Source organism: Neopelma chrysocephalum, unplaced genomic scaffold, assembly GCF_003984885.1.
Source record: "Neopelma chrysocephalum unplaced genomic scaffold, ASM398488v2 Primary Assembly neopelma1_347, whole genome shotgun sequence".
NCBI lineage: Eukaryota > Metazoa > Chordata > Aves > Passeriformes > Pipridae > Neopelma > Neopelma chrysocephalum.
In genome coordinates this window covers 3,194,960-3,215,118 of record NW_020898011.1, presented here as the reverse complement: position 1 = coordinate 3,215,118, position 20,159 = coordinate 3,194,960, and the positions used below count along the sequence as shown (strand labels likewise).

At 41.7% G+C, this 20,159-nt stretch overlaps 1 protein-coding gene across 2 annotated transcripts in view; it reads left to right on the top strand.

Moving 5' to 3' along the window:
* Positions 1–4,326: 4,326 nt before the first annotated feature.
* PLPP4 (phospholipid phosphatase 4) overlaps positions 4,327–20,159 on the top strand; it is a 56,057-nt gene continuing 40,224 nt past the window's right edge. Inside the window, exon 1 of one of the 2 annotated variants that reach the window (XM_027705694.1) lies at positions 4,327–4,719. In XM_027705694.1, coding sequence (XP_027561495.1) covers positions 4,664–4,719 — 56 coding nt within the window. In that variant the 5' untranslated portion in view covers positions 4,327–4,663. The remainder of the gene's footprint in view (positions 4,720–20,159) is intronic. The other variant, XM_027705692.1, reaches the window with a different exon arrangement.

The window sequence follows — 20,159 nt, the reverse complement described above, 5'->3', positions numbered from 1 at the left end:
TCTAGTAAATTTAGTAAATTTACTAGAGTAAATTCTAGGATTTAATCTACAGCCAAGGGCTGTGCACTGCCTCTGGGTGTGCAGTACAGATCAAAAAATGCACAGGGAATACAGAAAAGGAAGGGCAAAGGAGGAGTTTTCCCCATTGTGACCTAGATTTAATTAGTCAAGCAGACAGGAAGAGAAGCAGTTAAAGGTAAGAGAAAAAAGTACTGACAGAAATTAAGACAGTATAAGAAAAGTGCTAAAATAGACCTTCATTTGTGTATTTGAAAGAGTAAGTAGGTTTTTAGTGGACTGTAATTGCTGAAGAATAAAAAGCTACTGAAATGTTGTGCCAGGTTTGACTTTAGTGATTGTTTGGCCAGCTGGTTTTGCTCAATCATCTGGTTGTCAATGTGAAACTGGAAATTTTGTTCATCCAGACATGTCTTAATGTTTGATCTCAACGGATCTGAACCCACGTAAGTTTTATGTCCTGTGACAAATCCGAGTTTAAATAACTCCAAACTGAAAGTTGGCTGCCAAGCTGTACCTGATTGTGCTTCAGAACTATGAAAGTTAAGAAAATTATCAAGTTTTAGTCAACATCACTTGAATCTTTCTTATAACATACCAAATTATTTCAAATTTATGGGTTGGATTAAGACACTTCCCTGGTTGCAGGGCTCATTTTCAAATTCCCCACATGGATTTACAAGGAATCAGTGCTCTGCCTCCTTTATCCTACAAAATTCTGTATCATTTACAGGTAGCACTGCATTTGGGCCATGTAGTACATCCTAGGGAATATTTGCATAAGTTAATATGTGCTAAAGGCAGAATTCTTGCTTTCTGAAAGGCTCCTTCTAAAAGTCCACTTCCTGCTGACTTCAACAGGAGTTGAGTCATCATGAAAAAGTTTTCTACTCTCAAATACACTCCTTTATATACAAGGTAATAATAACAAGCAGTGATTCCATGGTTTCAACAGTGGGGCATTTATTCAGTAAAAATGATTTAAAAAATCATTTAATCATAAAATCAGTAAAGTTATAAAGGGTAAAAGAAGGGGTGTTTGGTCCACAAACATCCTGCTCATTTCAGGTATTTTAGACAAATTTCTCCGCACAGTATTCAAAAATTCTAGGTTTGGCTTTCTTTTCTGGGGAATCTTTCGGATCTCAAGGAGTCCTAATTTCATTAGTAATAACAGTAATTACTGGTAATAATTGTAACTTGGTAATAACACAAAATAATGGCCATTTTTCACCATTAAGTAACACGGTTCTGATGTATTTGTGGGCATCTGAGCCACCCAGTGTGCTGCAAACCTGCCACATAACCAGCCAAAGCATTCTGTAGATTTGCCTTTTACCACAGAAATTACAGAAAAATATAGGCTGGTTGTTTCTGTACTGAGCTCTAGTAATTAAGAAATTACTTACTTATGCAGATTTTGGAGGGTTTTTTAAGCTCAGCTTAAAAAACTGGTTTTTTAACCAGTTTTTGAGTTTTTGAGCTGCAAGATTTTGCCCCAAGGTGGGTAAGAAGCATGCACACGTCCTATGGCATTGGGAAAGAGCTGTCACTCCCAAAAAAGCCACATCAGCTGGGCAGCTCTTTCTGCTTGGGAACATCCCATTGTGGACTGAAAGCTGGCTGCAGGTGGCTCAGACAGAAACTAATCCTTGTGAGAGGGAAGTCCTGAGAACCCGAGTCAGACACCTAAAAGACCTGAGTGGGATCAGTTCTCTTTGCAGCCTCACCTAGGAAAATAAATTGCATTGAGAACACTTGCTGTGCCTGATGTAGGGATGGGATGACCAGGAAATTGGGATGTTCTCAGGGTCGTTGTTATTGCTCTGAGAATCTGCTGTAGTGCAGTGGTTCTGTGCTGCACCTGGGTTGTAGCTTAATGCCACAATGTAGCCTAAAATCTGCTCCTTGCTAATTCTCCCCGTAACTCCTATTTGGTTTAAAAGTCAAAGCAAGTTTTGTACAGCAGACAGCTGCAAGTTGGGTCTAGTTTCAAAAAAAAAAAATCAATCTGATGTGTTTATGCTTCATAAATCCCCATTAGTTGATATATATTGGAAAATCAGAACACTGCAAGCAGATAGCTGAAGCAAGACAAATTTTGTTTAATTTCTAACCAGCATTGTTTATCAGCTCTGCTGGTAACAGTTGAGTGATTCCAAACACTAATAGAAACCTGTGAGAAAATCCCCTTTTTCTGCAGCAGGGTAGTAGCAAAGACACTGTAGCAAAGTCAAAGAAGCTGAAGGATCCTGTGAGCAACCAGACAGTGGAAGGTGTCCCTGCTCACGGCAGGGGGTTGGAACAAGAGGATCTTTAATGTCCTTCCAAGCCAAATCACTCTGTTATTCTAAGATCCACAGGCTAAGACAACACAGTTGACAAGATATAGGACAAAAATGGAAAGGTGAACAGAGTTGGAACTGGTAACTGTTTCCCCAGATGCTCAAGGAGAGCAAACACTCTGTCCCCACCTCGGTCCCCCTGTGTCCCTCCCCAGTTTGTGTGGACCTGGGAACTGCAGGACAGACTGACATTATTATCTGATAGTCTCTGCAACTCCTTGTTTCATGCCTGGCTTGATTCACACAAGTTGTGAGCCTATTTCTGTGAGGAAGGACCATTAATGAAAGCAAAGATTATTCCTGTGCACACCTATCAACAATGTAGATACACATTGAGTCATTGGGGGCACAAGGGAGAGAGAGCACAAATATTTGACAATAGAAGACAAACCGAGTGTCCTCAAAGGAAGGTGACATGTCCTTTATCACCACCACCAGTTTAGTATGGAGATCTCACCATTGAGCTTTGTTTCCTGAAAGAGAGTCACCTTTTAAAAAATCCAGAATATAAGTACTTGACCAAGCTTTGTCTTGAAAATTAGTGCAATCAGGCACACAAGGGAGAAAGATCTGATTTAAGTATCACTAACACTTCAAAAGCTCTCTCCAATGCCAGTCACACACCTGTGTTTCCTGGGCTTCAGTCACACTCCTTGCAACAAATCTAGCACTGGTGTATTTATCTGCAGATGAGGTTAAGATGGAAGCTTATGCCTCTGTTTTCTTCCACAAACATGGAGAATAAAAGTTTTACTACGTGGTAGTTAATTCAGAGTTCAAAGCTCCCATTTTATGCACAGTGCATATATTAAGCAGATAGGTTTAATAAAGCCTCTCTGGCATTAATTCTCTAGCAATAATCATGTAGTAAAGTGAATTGGATCCCCACTGCAACCCGATGATGGCTGGTTTGTAACTATGGGCAGTATTAATAGCTATGAACACTTTCCTGAAGGACATGCCTCCAAAGGCCCCAAGAAAGCAGATAATTAAATATATTTAAGTGTGAATTAGTTTGCTGCATTTCATAACTCAAGGCTGAAACTCTCTTACACTAAGGATGTTCAGAATCCAGTCTCTCCATGCAGAGGAAGTTAAATGAACTCTGTGCTAAGGCAATACAAGGATTAGGGTGGTTCAGAGCCTGCCACTGGGAGGAAGGGAAGACGGATTGGAGGAAACATAGGAATAAACTAATGCCATGGTTGTTTTGCTGCCTTTCTCCCATCAATTTGAGGTCATAACTACAACCTCTGCTCATTTGTTGAGCTGGACCCAGCTCTGGGAATGGACAGTGAACTGTTGACATAATTAGGCCACAATATCACATATTGGGCAGAATTTGACCAAGTGACACAGGAGTGACCTGCTGGGTTATCTCCATTAACAATGAGCAGCAGGGTCTAAACCGGCACGGATGTCTGAACGGGTGGACAGCCCGTTATAGAAATACATAATGTAGAATGCGTTCAAACGTCGTTAATCCTTCATGCAAAGATAAAATAAATGGGCCGAGCTCGGTGGTCTGGTGTGTAACTGCCCATGGCACGGCAGGATAAGTCTTTATGAACACCTGATATTACCTGTGCGCGGTGGTGCTCCCTCCCCCCCAGCCCCGTTTAATTTTTGTTTCTCCATCTTTTCGGAGCGCAGGGCTTCGGCAGGAGCCCGCGATGAGCGGAACGCCTGCCCAGCCCGCGATGGGAGCCGAGCCATCCCCGGGCGGGCTGAAACCCGGCTGTGCCTGGGAGGCGATGGGTTAATGGCTCCCCAGCTAAGGATGGGCGAGCGCCGCGCTAAATGGGGCAGGGAAAAGCGCCCTCTGCGCCCCACCGAGCTGCTCCCCAGCGTTAGGCGGGGACGGAGCCCGCAGTGCCCCCGCCGAGGGCATCGCAAAGGCGCCCCGAGGGGCGGGCGGGACGGCGCGGCTACGATTCTGGCTCCTGCTCCCGCTCGGCAGCGCCGCGGGGGCGGAGAAAGGGAGGAGGGGAGGGGAGGGGAAATCCCCAGGATCCCCGGCCCCCGCACGGGGGGACACGGCGTTAGTCCCCGGGACCCTCCCCCGGCGCGGCCGCTCGGCAGCGCCCGCCCCGCACAGCGCGGCAGCCCAGGGATGGCGGGGCCGGGGATGCGCCCGGCGGGGCTCTCCCTCTGCATCTCCCTCTCCCTCTGGATCTGCGCGGCCCCTCGGGGCACCGGGAAGGCAGCGTGAGGCGGCACAGCTGCCCCGGTGCCCCCATCGCCGAGCGGGGGATGAGAGGCGGCGCTGCGGGGGCTGCGGGAGCGCGCCGGGACCCACCATGCGGGAGCTGGCGATCGAGATCGGCATACGGGTGCTGCTCTTCGGCGTCTTCGTGTGAGTACCCGCGGCAACTTCGCTCCGGGGCCGCGCGGTGCCCGGGTCCCTGTTCGCAGTGCGGGGCGGGATGTGGGGCTGGGATGCCGTCCCGCATCCCCTGCATCCCTGCATCCCGCATCCCCTGCCAGCCGCCCCGGGGGGCTCCGATGCTCAGGCGGACCCCGCGGAGGATGCCCGAGCGAGGGGCAGCTGCCGCCGTTCTCCTCCCCGCGGTGCGGAGGGTTTGGAATATCGCAGCCGGGAGCCCTCTCCTCCCCTCGGGGTTTTGCCGGAGACAAGCGTGCAAAAAGCTACCAACCAAAAAAAAAAAAACAAACCAAAACCACCGCGACCCCCAAACGTGCTGCGGGTTTGGTTCGGGGGGTTGTGGTTTGTGCCGTGAGATCTCAGCTGGCTGGGCGGTAAATGCGCCCCAAAAGCTGGCTTGGGAAGCAGCGGGAGCCCCGCGCTGGGAACGCTGTGCCGGGAGCTGCAGCGCTGCTGCTGGAGCTGAGCAAGGAGCTCGGGCTCAACGGGAGATGGAACGTGGCTGGCTGGGTCTGGGAAGCTGATGTGTGGGGAGGAAAGTCAAGGAAATCTGGTTGCCGAATGATGTGCAGCTATCGCTGCAGGAACGCTCTCTGCCTTTTTTAGGATTAAGCAGTTCTGTGCTGTTTTGCTCGGTGTACTTCAGGCTGGGGCTTCCCCCTTGCCTTTCAGAGCGGTGCCCGTTTCTTTCTCTCAGGCAGTTTGTGTTCTGCGTGCATTTGGGCAAAGAAAAGTTCCGCTCTGTGTAAGTTTGCATGTCCGTTGCTTAATGTTTTAAGGTGAGCGTTCTCAGTCTTTGTGGTGTCTCAGAAATATCACGGAAATCAGATTTTGCTGTTTGCTTGTTTGTTTTCTTAACCATGGGGCTGTTGGTCACAGCTGCAGGCGGTGTATCTGTTAAGCTGTGGTACTGACTTACAGCTGGGGAATCTGAATGCTTTGATACGAGTCCTTTCTGAACCTCTCATGGTTAATTAAGAACTTGCCCAATTTACTGGTGCTTGATTTTTTGCCTCAGTGCTCATTTCTCCGGAATATTGACGCTAATCTTTTGATTTGCAACTTGTTTCCCTAAGTGTAGTCATCTACATTTTAGGGCAAACTTTGATACCTTCAAAAATCTGTAAGGTGCCTTTGATATCTGTCAGTTCTGTTGCATCCTGCTTTGAAAGCAGACCTGTTCCTCTCAGCAGAACTCCTCTCTGGAATACATGGATTTACAGGGTGAGCCAAGACCTCAATCTGATGCTACATCAGAACCTTTCTCTTCATTATAATTGTGTGTGTAATTCATCACCTGCACCATCATAGTAATGCTTATTACTATGATATGTAACTCATGCCCCATTTGAAGTAGTCCTTTCTTGGTTATGTTTGTCTTCTGTCTTTATTTCCTCTCTAAAAGGTTCTGTACTTTTCACTATTTATGCTGTGGTTCTAAAATGCACTGAGGGGTAGCTCATGGAAAAGCTTTTGGTAGAGTCACCAAGAATGGCAAATGCCTATGGAAGAACCTCCAGCATTTTCATGCAGCTCGGCTCCTGCCTCCTTGGAATTCTGGGGGATAATTCTGATGTTTCAAGAGGTCATTCAGAGCATTCATTAAAAGCACTAAGCACTGTAGTATTCTAAATTCAGGTTGGTGTTTAGTTTCATGAAGAACTGCACTTTATTTGCCTGCGATGGTTCCAAGAATATAATCTCTGGTAGATCAAAAGAATAGCTTTATAATTCACATAATCTTAACACCCAAGTAATCTTTTGCTGTTGAAATACTATTGAATAGTTCTCTCAGTTTTCTTAAGTGGCAATTACGTTTTGAAACTATTATGTTACAGAGGTTTAAAAACTGTGTTTCCTGTGGTTTTATACCCAACTAGTGCAAGGATTTTTATGGAGCAGTGAAATATCTTTTCAAGAATGAACTTTTACTGGTGAATCTGGAAGCCCTGGGACTGGAATCCAGGCAGCAGCTCTCTGAGCTGTGCTGCAGAAGAGATTTCTAGGAATGGAAAGGCTGCACATTTTCCACCTCCCTTGGAAAGGAATGCCATTAACAGAAATGGGTTGAGGCTGGGTCTGAGCTCATCCCTGTTGTGATTGCCAGCTGGGACACGGATATTTGCCCACGAGGAACTGGACAGAAGAGAATTAGCTCGTTCTCATAAGGTGTTGATGACTTTGGGTCGTTACCAACCTTTGTGGTGTTAGAAGGCTGACCTTGAAGGTAATGGTTCCACATCCATTTGACAGTCGTGAACCATCTGTGCCTCCCAGATGTCTTTGAGCTTCAGCCTAACAATTCATATAACTCAGAGGAAGATACTGGCATATTTTGTACCATAGAATGCAAAAGAATAAAGGTGCATATTCCATGTTGTGGCCTTGCTTGGTAATAAATGTCATTCCATAAAAATAATGGAGGTGTGGAAACTCCTGTTGATGATTGCTGAAATGGAATGTATTCCCAGTTGGGATGTGTTTTACAGCGACAACAACCATGTTTTCTATACTAAAGACTGGCTTTTTTTTCCTCCAGTTGCCATAATTACCAGCTTTAGCCCTTCCACCAAAGGCAGAAACCTAAACTTATGATTCAAGATATCTTCCATGGTGCAAATGAACAGCCTGAGAAGTACCACACACTTTTGATGGCTGTGCATTGATTTGGTTGAATTCTACAGACATTTAGGGAGGATAATGATAACAACTGACTCGGTTCTAGACGTTGTGTTCTTGGCAGTTGCTAAGTGTTCACTTAGCTGTTAAAGACCGGATTAGGCATTGAAATTTAGCAACTCAAGCTTCTGTGCATTTAGAGAGATCTGTGCTGAAGGGCGTTTTTAGCCCTCAGGATTTACTGGTATTGAAGGAGGGATTAGTTAGGAGAGATTTATTAGAAGAACTGCAGCTGCCTGAAATTGAGAAGCGGGAGTTCAAACAAACTCCTGCCCCAAACAACAAACACCCAAAACCCAACCACAAGTGGCTGCAGTCAAAAATATGCTTAATGCACAATTTACTGGGAAGGTAAACAGGTATTTGTTGAGTACCTTCACCAAAATAGCTCTCAAGATACACGTTACAAACTGGAAGGAGAGATTTCTGTTCTGCCCCACAGTTTTTCCCAGTTTCTTAACTGGGTTTCTTTCTTCTCAGTTTCTTAAAAAGTAATTTTAAGTTTTCAAAATATGGAGCCTTGCACCTTTTGACTGGCTGAAGTGATTTGATGGAAGGTAGATGGTTTGCTACTTCCTAGGTGAAGAAAATTCTCATCCTAGAATTTGACCATTACGTTGTTATTTGAAACTGCAAAATGGAATATTTTTCAGTTAAACCTTGGCTTTAATCAATTCTCACTTCATAGTTTTGTTTAGATTTTTGTTTATTAATAAATATATGTGAGTACAGAACTGAATTTTTTTTTTAGAAGTGAAATTTTTGACATAAAGTTTCAGAAGTAGAAATGCTCTATTGTTTAATGTAACAACTAAGAGGATGTACTCTGTTTACAGAAAATATCCAGTGCTAATCGGGAGAATGATTGAATTTGAGTCTTGCATCTCTGTTTTCTTAATTTTTGTACTTATTCCTATGACCTGGAGCATCTTAAAATGCGTGATTAATACTAAAATATGTTCATCGTGGCCAGTCTTTCATCTGATCCACGTGCCCAGTGGCATTTGTCACTTAGAGGATGATTGAGGAAAGCAAATTGTTTTGACTGACTTGTTGGTTTTTTGTTTTTTTTTTTTTTTAAGATAAGCCAGTTGTAAAAGGATTTGTGAGCAAGTCTGGTATTTTTACACAGGAGTGATGCCCTTAAAACAATGTTTTTCATCTGTCCTAAAAAGAATTCGATGAGTGGTGGCTCAGAGTGAGCCTGAGGGATGTCTTTGTTTCTTAGCAAAATACACAATGGTCTCTTTTAGGTATTTCTTGCAAGGAAAACTTTGTGCATCTGTTTGAAAAATTTTGGAAGGCCACACCATTGTCTCTTGGTAGGAAGCTGGAATTTTGGTGTGCTGTAGTATATTTAACCCAATGACTTGTCAACAGCATATTGCTGATATTCTGAGGGCTCATTGATTAAAAAGACAGTGTTTCAGGGATTGCTTTGTCAAAACTTGAGCTCTTCAGTGCATGTGAGTGATTAAAATATGAGTGTCATTTAGAGTAATTGGATATCTTCCCTACAGCACAGTGTCATTAGCAGCCTGCCTTGGGAATAAATGTTTATCTGCAGGCAAACACACATAGATACATCACACACGTGTGAGTTTGCAGGATTGACTGATGCTGACATCTTTTGTGTGTCTGCCATGGTCACATTCTGGTGTAAGTAAATAAAAGCTGTTTCTCTGCGTGTTTACAATGTTAAGATTTTAATCAGGTTATGAATATGCATGAAATAATTTAGCATGGAAGGTTCTTTTAGGTAGCTCTCTTTGTGGTGGAGTGGTGATCTGGATATTGTGGATCTGTTGCCCTTATAAATGACCCTAAGTATTGTCTTGTTAACACAGACAGAAAATCAATCACCTGAGGAAATTCTACAACGCTGCAGTTTTGCTTTGCTCTTCTCCCAGGTTGTACTTGCCTTTTCTCTCTCATATTGACTGGACTTTTGGAGGATAGACTGAGCTGAGAATCATGAGGAGCTGGAGATCTGCAGGGAACACACACAAAATAGATTGAGAAGAAATCACCAGTCTGAGACATTCACATTTATTTCCTCACTCTGACTCAAACACTGCAAAATTACACAAATCAGTTGGACCAAGAATTGAAAGCACCTTTCAAGCCTGGGCTCTGTAGCTGAAGGTTTCAAAGTGAAGTAGGTGTTTGGCCACTTCAGCTTCTTGTTCTTTTTGTGTCCTGACTTCTCAATTTGAATATCTGATAATTCTGACTTGGTTTGGAACCTGAGTTTTGACTTCTGATCCAAACAGTTTTGGACTTCGTTTCTGTGTACCCTAATTTCTCACCAAGAAAGTGAGAGTAATACTTCTTTTGCTCACCTTTCCTTCACTTAATTGATAAATTCTGTATTGGGAGGTAGCCAACACCCTTGAACAACTTGAGAGCTTTTTCAGTGTTAGTTTTTTGGGAAATATCCCTCTTTTTGAATTTAGAAAGACGGCATAAACTCAGGGAACAAAGAAACAAGGAAGAATTTATTCAACGCATTGGGTCTTTCTCACACCGAGTTTCTGGGGAAAAAAAACACCTTTGGTTTAAATTCCATAAATTTTATAGTTTCACAAAATCCCCACCCTTTTCAGATAAGTTTAATATGTTCATTTTTGCCTAAAAAGGTTTTTTTTCTCTGAAAAGGGGCTTTCTTTTGATTGGCTGCTGGGCATCCTCTGTCAAAAATGATGGATCTTCCTTTGTTTTTAGCCCAGAGAGAGAAGAAACCCTTGTGTATAAAAATTCTCACATGGTCCTGAAAAATTCTAGTTTTTGGGAATTTTTATATTTCCCTTATTGGGCTGAAAAAGTCTCTGATAGCCAGTCCCAGTCTGGGACTTGAATATCTTACAACTTCGTGATACACCTATAAAAACCCATATTTTTATTTCTCATAGTTTCACAGCTAGTAATGATAATAAGAAATGAGAACACTAAGATGTTTGCTAACCTGTTTCAAAATAGGTGCACTGTTGTAAACCATAATTGACATGTTAAAATGAGGGGAAAATTTAGTTTTGTGGCACAGGTTGAAGTCTAGTTCACTGACTAGGGTTAACAAACAGTTAAGGGACAGACCTGCTATAAAAAAAGAGCTTCTTTGGTGCTCAGGATCTGAGAACACATATCAAAGGTTGCATATTGAGCTCCAGTGACAAGCAACAGGCTCCTTCCAGTGCTCAGCAGAGTCTGTGGCACCTTTGAAGTGATGGGAGAGTCAGACCTGGAGCTTCTGTAACTCCCTGAATGGAGCTGATAGATCACAGAGTAACCTGAATTTTAACTGTGCTCAGCACTGTGTCCTTGACAGGTTACTGTAAAAACAACATGTGGTGGTTTGAGCCACCACAAAAACCCAAAATCCAATTTCCAGGCTTCCCCCACCCCTTCCCACAGTTTTATCTCAACACCAAAGAGAAACTTTCAGGCAGACAACCTCTGTAGGGGAAAGGGGAAGTATATACATTTATTACCATACAAAATAAAGACTGTACAAGCTAAAAGCAACTGTATATACAATATTACACACTTCTATCAGTCCCTCTAAGCCTCTCCCTCAGTTCAGTCCAGGAAAAGCCCTTCAAGCTGATTGGTAACCAGTCTTTCTCTGGTGGGAGTGTTCAGGGAATCTGACTCATTCCCCCCACCAACTTCCAACTGTTTACTGAAGTCTCTTCTTCCTCACCAAGTCCAAGAAAATAGCTTGAGTCCATGCTCCCTTGGCCCTAAATATTTATTATACCTGATGTAATATCTGAAGCACACAACGAAATAACCCTGTGCCTGTCCTGATGTGTGAAGCAGATTTGCTGGCAGGGCTTGTGACCCTCACTGGGGCAGCTCATGGAGAACTGCAGCCCTGGGGAAGGACTCATGGAAGAGTTGATGGAGAACTGTCCCTGGGAGAGGGACCTCAATCTGGAGCAGGGCAAGAGTGTGAGGAGCCCTCCCCCGAGGAGGAAGGAAGTGCTGAGGCAACATGGGATGATCTGATCACAGCCCTCGTTCCCCACCAGAGCGGAGGAGGGAGAGAAAATCAGAGTAAAGCTGGGAGAAGGGAGGGGTGGGGGGGAAGGTGTTTTGAGATTTAATTTTCTCATTTTCCTACTGGGATTAGACTGGTTTCCCCCCCTCAAGGCTATTTTGCCTGTGGTGGTGACTGTGGAGTGATCTCCATCTGTCCTTGTCTTGATCCAAGAGCTTTTCAGTGTATTTTCTCTCCCCCATCCAGGGGGAGGATGGGAGGGATGAAGTGGCTCTGGTGGGTACTTGGCATCCACTCAGGGTCAACCTGGTGTTCAGATACTTGGTGTTCCACTTCATTGAAGCTTCTGTTTCCATAATTTTTGTATTGTATTTATTAGGGTAGGATTTTACTGACTTTGATAACAATTATTCAGGAGAAAGTGTGTTTGTCTTTTTGTGCAGGCTTCGGTCAGTGCAAAAGATAAACTGTTTTTACAGGCTGTTGTATCAATACTTATAGATTGTGGAACGAATTTATTTCATTTGTCTCCCCCGAGTCCCGTGGGTGGGGGGAAGGGAAGCTGGAAGGGGATTTAATGGCAGGAATTCTAATTGTCCTGCTAATAGGGTGGGAACTCCTGGCCAGTTGATCTCCATGGCTAAACTCACGCTGAATACACACTAAAAAAGGATGTTATTGTAAATGCCAAAGCATCTGCTCCAGACTTTTTGAGGAGTAAATGGTGACTTTGTGTCTCTTCTTGTTGAGTCCTATTTACTCACAGACTTTGACGTGTGTATTTATTTGCTTCCAGCCCGATTGAGGGTGTTTTATAGTGAGAATGCTACTGAGGCTGATGGGGTTCTCACAGGGGAAATTTTTCTTTAATAAATTGATTTTTATACTTCGACCTAAGCAAGGTTAAGATATGGCACAACTGTGTTTCTGATGGGAAAGACTTTTAATAAAAAGTACGATGTTATTGCTGAGAATGCACTCATCTGGCACAGTAAATCAAGATCTTTATGGTCTCCCAGTCTGTCACTGACTTTGAAAAGTGAGTATTTTGAAAGAGCTGGCAGAATTATCGATGCTAAAAGTGGATCAAGGATTATATTTAGTGTGTCTTGTAACTTTTTTTGTGCAGTAAGGACAATACTGACACTGAGCAGGGGAGGCTTGAGTGCCACATCCATATTGGCAAGGATTAAAGGACAAAGTCTGAGAGCTAAAGACAGTGCTCATGTCCCCAGTTAAAGTGTTAGTTGTGATCCACTAATGAACAGCAGAGACTTAAATGACCAAGGAAAGCTTCCTTGGTTTCTGAATCCCAATAGCTGCTTTACTGAAGATCCAATTACATTGTCTGCTTAAAAGAGACAAAATTGTCATCAGATGTGGCACTTGAAGGAAGCTTTTTGTACCTCTATGGGTTTTAAGACACTTTGCATTCCCTTTTCCTTTGCCTTATAAGTGGTAAATTTGTTATCGTTGGGCCACAAGTCATTGCTTTGCAAGAAACTCTGTGACTTAATGAGATGATTCTGTAAAAAAAAAATAGATTAAGACTATTTCTCTGTTGAAAATCAGGTTGCTGCCATCACTGGGTATTGTATTTGTTTGTTTCTCTGCGTTACAAAACAGTTTTACCATCCAAATGGCTAAATATTTTCCCCTGTTAAAATACCACTGAATTCTAATTAAAATGCCTATAGATAAAATGCATAAGTGGAAATTGTTTTACTGTAGGGGAGAGTAAGAGGGTTGACAACTGGTGTTTTCATAGTAAGTGGATGATTAAGATTAATTATGTAGGTGAATTGCAGAGAGCTGGGAAGAAAGAGGAAGATGGTAAGAGTGGTATAAAAAACATGTTTTTCTGAGAAAATGTAGAAATAATTGAGCTGATTAATCCAGAAATCTGAGGGGACATGGCAGTAATTTTCACATGTAAGCAGCTCCATAAAGATGTGTGAAGAAGACAAGCTGGGAATTGCACAGAAAGAAAAGCTTTTTAAAATAGTAACAAGGGAAACTTGGGCTGAACGTGGGGAAATACCAATTAATTGTAAGGAGTGCTGTGATGGATTGCCTGGGGCACGTGTAGAATCCTCCACCAAGGGAAATTTTAAAAAGCAGGTTACACTGAAATGTCTTGGGTGTATTTTACACCAGGTTTTGCTCTGTTGTGAGGAGACAAGACTGGGTGGTCTTGTAAAAAATCAGCTTAGTGGCCTGAGGTTTAAGTGGCGGTCTGAAAAATAAAACTAGACACGATCCCAGTTATGGGGGAACTGGAACACTTTATTGGGCATGAGAACACAATTTAAAGGCATCTCTGGCTGGACATGTTAATGAAGGGGACTGGCTGTGTTAATTGGGGAGTTGCACAAATTTTTGCTGTAGTTTCCAAATAGTTAATTTTTCTCCTAGTAGGATTACATGAGAGATAGAGGGATTACAGGGGTTTAGACATGATCTGATACAATCATCTCAAAAAGTCCTTTCTGATTTCTGCTGGAGCCAGGCTTAATCCATAAGGTAGAACTTTAACAGGTCTTGTGAGAAGGGTCCAGCTCCTTCAGATCACGGGTTCTTGTCAGCCTTTGTTTTCCTTTTGCTGAAAGCTGGGTTTGGGCTCCCACAGGTTTATACTGCCTGAGACTTTCCCAGTGTGCAGGGAAAAGTTTAAAGACATTATAGCAGATTATTGACATTATAGGAGATTTTTGACTCATCCTGATGGGCAGAAGAGGAAACAGCAGCACCAACATGAAGTTATTTGGAGAAAACTTCAGCAAACACTGAACAAAAGCTGAGTGATGCCAGAGTCTGTGTGCTAAATATTCTGCATTGATGAGACTGGGGGGAAAAGGAAATGCTAAATTAGATGAAATATTTTACTCTGCAGTCTGGCAGGTCAATATTTTACCCTGTTTTGAGTGCAGAGTTCTACTACTTCTTTAGGTTTTGTGCTGGAGGTGCAAATGATATAAATGGAGGTGCAAGGGATAGCTCAGAAATAGTTCAGCCCTGAAGCAATTGTGGCCTGTGTGGTGAGAGCCTTGCACTTGGCAAACAGCAGAGGAGAGGATCATTTGATCTAAAGTGTTATATTTTCATTAGCTGCCAATTTTCACTAATGGGAGAACAGATCTAATAGCCTGTCTGGACTCTCACAGCCTGCAGAGAGAACATTAATAGTTTCCTTCATCTGCTGTCCAAGGTGCTTTCCAGGAGTGTAACTGTTGTTATTGGGCTTCGGTGAGTGCTACAAAATGCAAAAAGTCATGTTCTTATTCCCCAATATTATAATTTACTATTTTTTTTTTAATAATTACTAATACTCTGGAACATTTAGTACTCACACAAGTATTTTTGGGCAGAGTGATTTTAATATAGTTGGATTTGATTGTGAATATCATTAAGCAGATCATGTTTGGGTTTTTTTCCCCAAGAGAAAAAGGAAGTCATTGCCTACAGCAACCGTGAAGGAAAAACTGGAACAAACTTGTAAATTTGTATTACATTTACTAAATAACTTGGCCAAAAAAAGTGTCTCAGAATTAATACCGAAGTGTTTTATTTTAAAATGCATTTTTTATTTAAGCAAGTTGAATGGACGCCCAAACAAAATACTTCATTTCAGTTTGGGTTAAGACACTATGCTTATGTTTGAACAAAAATGAATGTTTTAATTTCACACAAAGAAACTCCTGCTGGAGCCTTCTAGACTGGGCCTCAGTATTTCTCCTCTCTCCCTCTTCCTTATGAGCTCCTGAGTTTTCAGTCCAAAAAAATGGCCTGAAAATGTGTTTGGTCACTTAAGTCTAGTTGTGGACAATTTTTTTTGATACTACTTAATCCTCCCTTTTATTGAGATTGCATCCCTCAGGTGTTGGTTCATTATTCAGATACGTGCTTGGTTGATTTAAGCATGTAATGTGAATTCTGGTTTTCATTTTAAGATCATGTACAGCTGCCAGCTTTGAGATTTCTAAGAGCTACATCAGTGCTCCTATACTGAAGATTTCATTTCCTTCTACTTTCTCTCCCCAAACACGCATTAAAATGGCTTTTGTGGAACATTTTGTATCATAGAGTATATTGAATAAAAACAGAGCAGAGAGGCAACAATTAATACCATAAATAATGTTTTTTATTAACTAAAATGAGAGATAATGCAATGAGAGCAGGAACCAATAGTCTTCACTTTGTTGATACCTGTTATTTGTGTAAAACTCTCTCTGTGACAGCAAAGATCACTTTCAATCTCAGGTCACAGAAAGTTTTAAAAGTTAAAACCAAGCCAAAATATGCGACTTTGAGTCATTTTGCAGTGATTTTTGTTTCCTGTTCCAGTATAGCCACCCTTGTTTCCTGCTCCTCTGTTCAAAGCTGCAATGCAGCATGACCAGCTCTCCCCTCTTTCTTCCTTTCACCTTGCTCATTTCCAAATATAGATAAGATAAGATGGTGAAAAGGTGTATCTAAACTAGTTCAGTAGTTTACTGCCTGGAAAGCCATTTTTATTCCCACTGAATGTGAGAGTTTTCTAAAGTTAATCACCTCACAGTGGCAATAAGGATGCTCAGTGATATTTAGTGCTACTTGCTCTAAAAGTGCTCAGCCCCCAAGCAAGGAGAACATATGGATTGGAAGGTTATGGATTCTTTCAGGTGCACAAACTCCTTGTTCCTGGGCTGTTCATGCATGCTCAGATAGTCCTTTCCCTTTCTTCTTAGCTTTAAATTATGTCCTGGGAAGGAAATTGTTTACTTAGAGAGAGTTCAAATGCCAGGGCTTGAGAAAACAGTAGAAATACAATTTAAGTACTTAAGAAAACTAACATTAGGTTCTAAAACTCCAGGCTGTTCTTTGTTTTTCAGCTTTTCAAAAGATTGTTCGTTCACTATTTCATAGCAGGTATTCTGAGGACATATGAAATAACATATAAATGAGATATATAAGCTGCAGGACTCCTGTTGTGAATCTATATTGCTTTTAGTTCAAGATGTGAGCTTTTAGCTGAGCCAAGACTCCTCAGCTATTGCCTCCTTGCTGATTCTTTTAACTCATATTGTTTCTTGAATTCAGAAGGAACAAGAAGGAAGATAAAATCTGAGCAGAAGTTTTGGGTCAGGTTTTAACCTGTTTTTGTTCAGAAATGGGTTCAATGTGGGTGCATGTGGCACGAGTCAGGTGCTGTAGCAGATTTATGAACAATAATTCAGAGACCCTGACTGGCACAGACTCTGGTTAAACACATCCTGGTTGAAAAACCTGTCTTGCATCATGGTTGGTTTTGTTGGACCCTGACTGGGGTGAGAGTAAAGAGAGTGGCCATTCCTCTTTGGAAGAACTCATACCCTGATATATCCCTGTAAAATCAGTGGGTGTGTGAGGCAAATCTGGGAAACCTGCTAGTGAAGCTGAAGAGAAATACTAAAAACCCCTTTTTCAGCACAGGTGGGAAATATGACTGCTATGGTAATATCTGCATTTCCAAAACTGCCTCAGAATTTATTTTCAATCCCTTCTTAATCAAAATGATTTCTCATATATCTGAAGGGCTAACGTGGGCATGTGTGCTAATTAAATGTCACCCTGCAATTGGTAGCTAATTTAAAATATTCAGATATATTTTCCATTGAGTCATAGTGACTCATCTGAAGCCAAACCTGCCCTCAAGAACCAGTCATCTACTTGCCAGTGACCTTAAATAAGAAAACCAAAACCATTGCTCTTCCCCTTTATCAGGATTTAATTCCATTGATGTTTGGCTCCTCTCTGGATAAAAGTGCACCCACTGAATTAAAAGTGTGGAAAGCTGTACACTTTCAGATCAGAGTATCAAATATTATTAGGAAGTGGTATAAAGATTTTAGTTTTGGCTTCTCAAAAGTAGAGGAATTAAAAAAGATCTATGAACTTGCTCTGTTCCCACAGGTGTACTGGGCACTGAATAGGGACTGAATGAAAAATGCCTCCTGCAACTTTTTTTTCTTGCCAGGACTCCTCCCAGCCTTTGTAAATGCTTGTACCTGCAGACAGGAGGTTACTGCACATTAGGAGAGGCATCAGATCTCATTTCTGTGGCAATAAAAACGCTTCTGAATTTTCTTTTTTTGGGTGTTCCTGCTGAATATGAACTACTCTGTATCCTGCAGGACACTCAAAGCCCATAAAACTCTATATTAAGATTGTACATTGTTAATCAGAAGTGGTAGGTGTATACACTGCATGGCATTGTACTGGGACACCAAAGTTTTTAGCTGTGAAGAAGGTAGAGATAATTTATTGATACAGCTACTTCCATGTCAGTGTGAGTGCACATTCCTTAATTGATTTTAGTGCAGCTAGAATTGATGTTTGCAATAGCACATTCCCATAAAAGCCTATGAAGAATAAAACCAATAAAACATTCGTTTCTGTTCTGATGTACACGCTTCTTTTGCATTCAGGATCTGTTGCAATATAAATTCTAATATATTTTTTAAAATAACTCTTTTCTTTGATTTCTATGGAGAAGTTAAAGCTCTTGTTTTCCTACCTGAATGTTTGCCAGCCAGCTGGGTGTCCTTGGCATCTATAATTACCAATCCAGAGCAAACTGGAGCTTTAGGAGTCTTGCTTTGACACTGGCACTGACCCTTCCTGCTGGAATGGTTTTCCCTACCTTTGGGAAGCAGTGGCAGAAAACATCAAATCTCTTGATACCCAGTGTTGTGCCTTCACCACAGGGAAAGTTTCTTCTTCTATCCAACTAAAGTTTATGTTGTTGAAGTTACATTTTTAATTCATGGCAACTTCTTCCTTGGTGAAACTGCAGTTCTTCATTAATAATTGAGTCTTGGCCCTATTTGTGCACCCCTTCTTCATGACTGAGGAGCTGTGGATTTCCCAAATTACTTTAGATATTAAATGTCTCAAATCTGTTTCCTTAAGCTGACCTCTGAGCTGACACAGAGCTGTCTCATGGTGCTGATGTGCACAGACAGCAGCATTTCAGAACCTGAGCTCCTCCAGCTCCGTGGGGAGCAGGATGATGGGGACAAACCACAGGCATTGTTTCTTATCTCACCTCATCACTCTCCTCTGCTTCAGTTCTGTGAATTCTGCATTCCAGCCACACACCACTTCAAGCTTTTCATATTTTGTCTGTCTTGGCAGGAGTTTGTGAAATAACCACCAAGAAGTTACATTTTCCTTCTTTAATATTACCTATAGGGAATAAACAAGCCCAGGTTTTCTCATGGCATGGAAATAAGTTGTTCTCTGCAGGTATATCAAATGAAGGCATGAAGGCATTTCCCACTCTAAGCATGTTTCAGAATGGATAAGCTGAAGTCCTGGATTTAAATATGAGCAAAGAGGATGTGGATAAACAGTGTTCAATGCAATGTACACAGCTGATGGGTGTTTAGGCTCTGTTTAGCCTAAATCACTTGTGGGAAACCCCTGAAGCAAATTCTGGCTTTGAGAATATAATTTTCTTACCTTCTCAGCTTATGATGTGTTCTGTTTTATGGCTCTTCCTTCAAAAGTTTGGGGCTGTGAATATGTGTTGTGTGAGAATCCCTCACTGAGTTCTGTATTGTGTAAATACTTAATTTCTTGCTCCAATAAGGACTCAGGTGCAAAGGCACTGGAGGATGAGATGTGCTCATCAATAGGTGGAGCTTAGAAAAGATCATTGGGTGTCACAATCTGTGGTGGTTTGAAAAACACAGGAATTTCAAAAAAAGGCCAATTTAAAGGGGTTGTCACGATTTGTTCTAATGTGAAAGGGAAGAAGAAGTTTTCAGACACGTACAACTTGGTATTAGGGGAAGGGAAATATTTACAAGGTTTATTTACATACATATATATATATGTAGCAACTTAATTATTTCTTCTACAGTAAAATAATATATTACATTAGATTAAGTTTCTCCTTTCTTTCAGAAAGAGTCCAAGAAGAAAGGAGAATTCCTTTTTTTTACTTTCAAACTACAGTTCTTCTAAATTAATTTCTCGTGGCACTGTTAAATATCTCTTACCTTGTCTTTATCCCCTGTTTTTACTTCATGGAAATCCCGGCTCCCTCGAGTTCATGTTACTTCTTGCCATCCCATATGCTTGTTAAACTGGTAAAAATGTTGGACAAATAGATAAATCTGAAGGAAAATCTCAGACCAGAAACCTAAGACTAAATTTTTATGTACTAATACAAAGCAAGATTTTTTTGCCCACCTGTTACCAGGGGACGTTCAGTGGCTGAGTTTGTAATTCCAGCCATAATAGAAAACGTCTGGAAATCAGCTTTCTTTATCTGAGGAATACAATAATTTCTAGTAGTCATTTAAACAAGCTTGTGCTGGCTCAGGAGCAGTGCTGGGCTGTACTTTGGGTTGGGATGAAGGAACATAAATCACCAAGTGTCAGGCAGCTCAGAAACCACTGTGTCCTCATGACTGTTTAATAGAGTACAAGGGGAATTACCTTCAAGCTACTGAAATCTCATATCCAGTCACCCATTGGTGAAGCTTTAAAAAAGAAGAGAATTGTTCTCTTATGAGTCTTGGCATAAAAATTTAATTAGCTGTTGAGCTCTTTTTCAGAAGATTAAAAAAAAAAGTGATTTCTTTTTACACAGTCACTTTGCTTTAACTGTTTACTTTCTATTTCTGTGTTGTTCACACAGATGGGATCTGCAGCCTTCTGCATCTATTTTTTTCTCTCCTTCAATAGTGATTTTGAAATTATT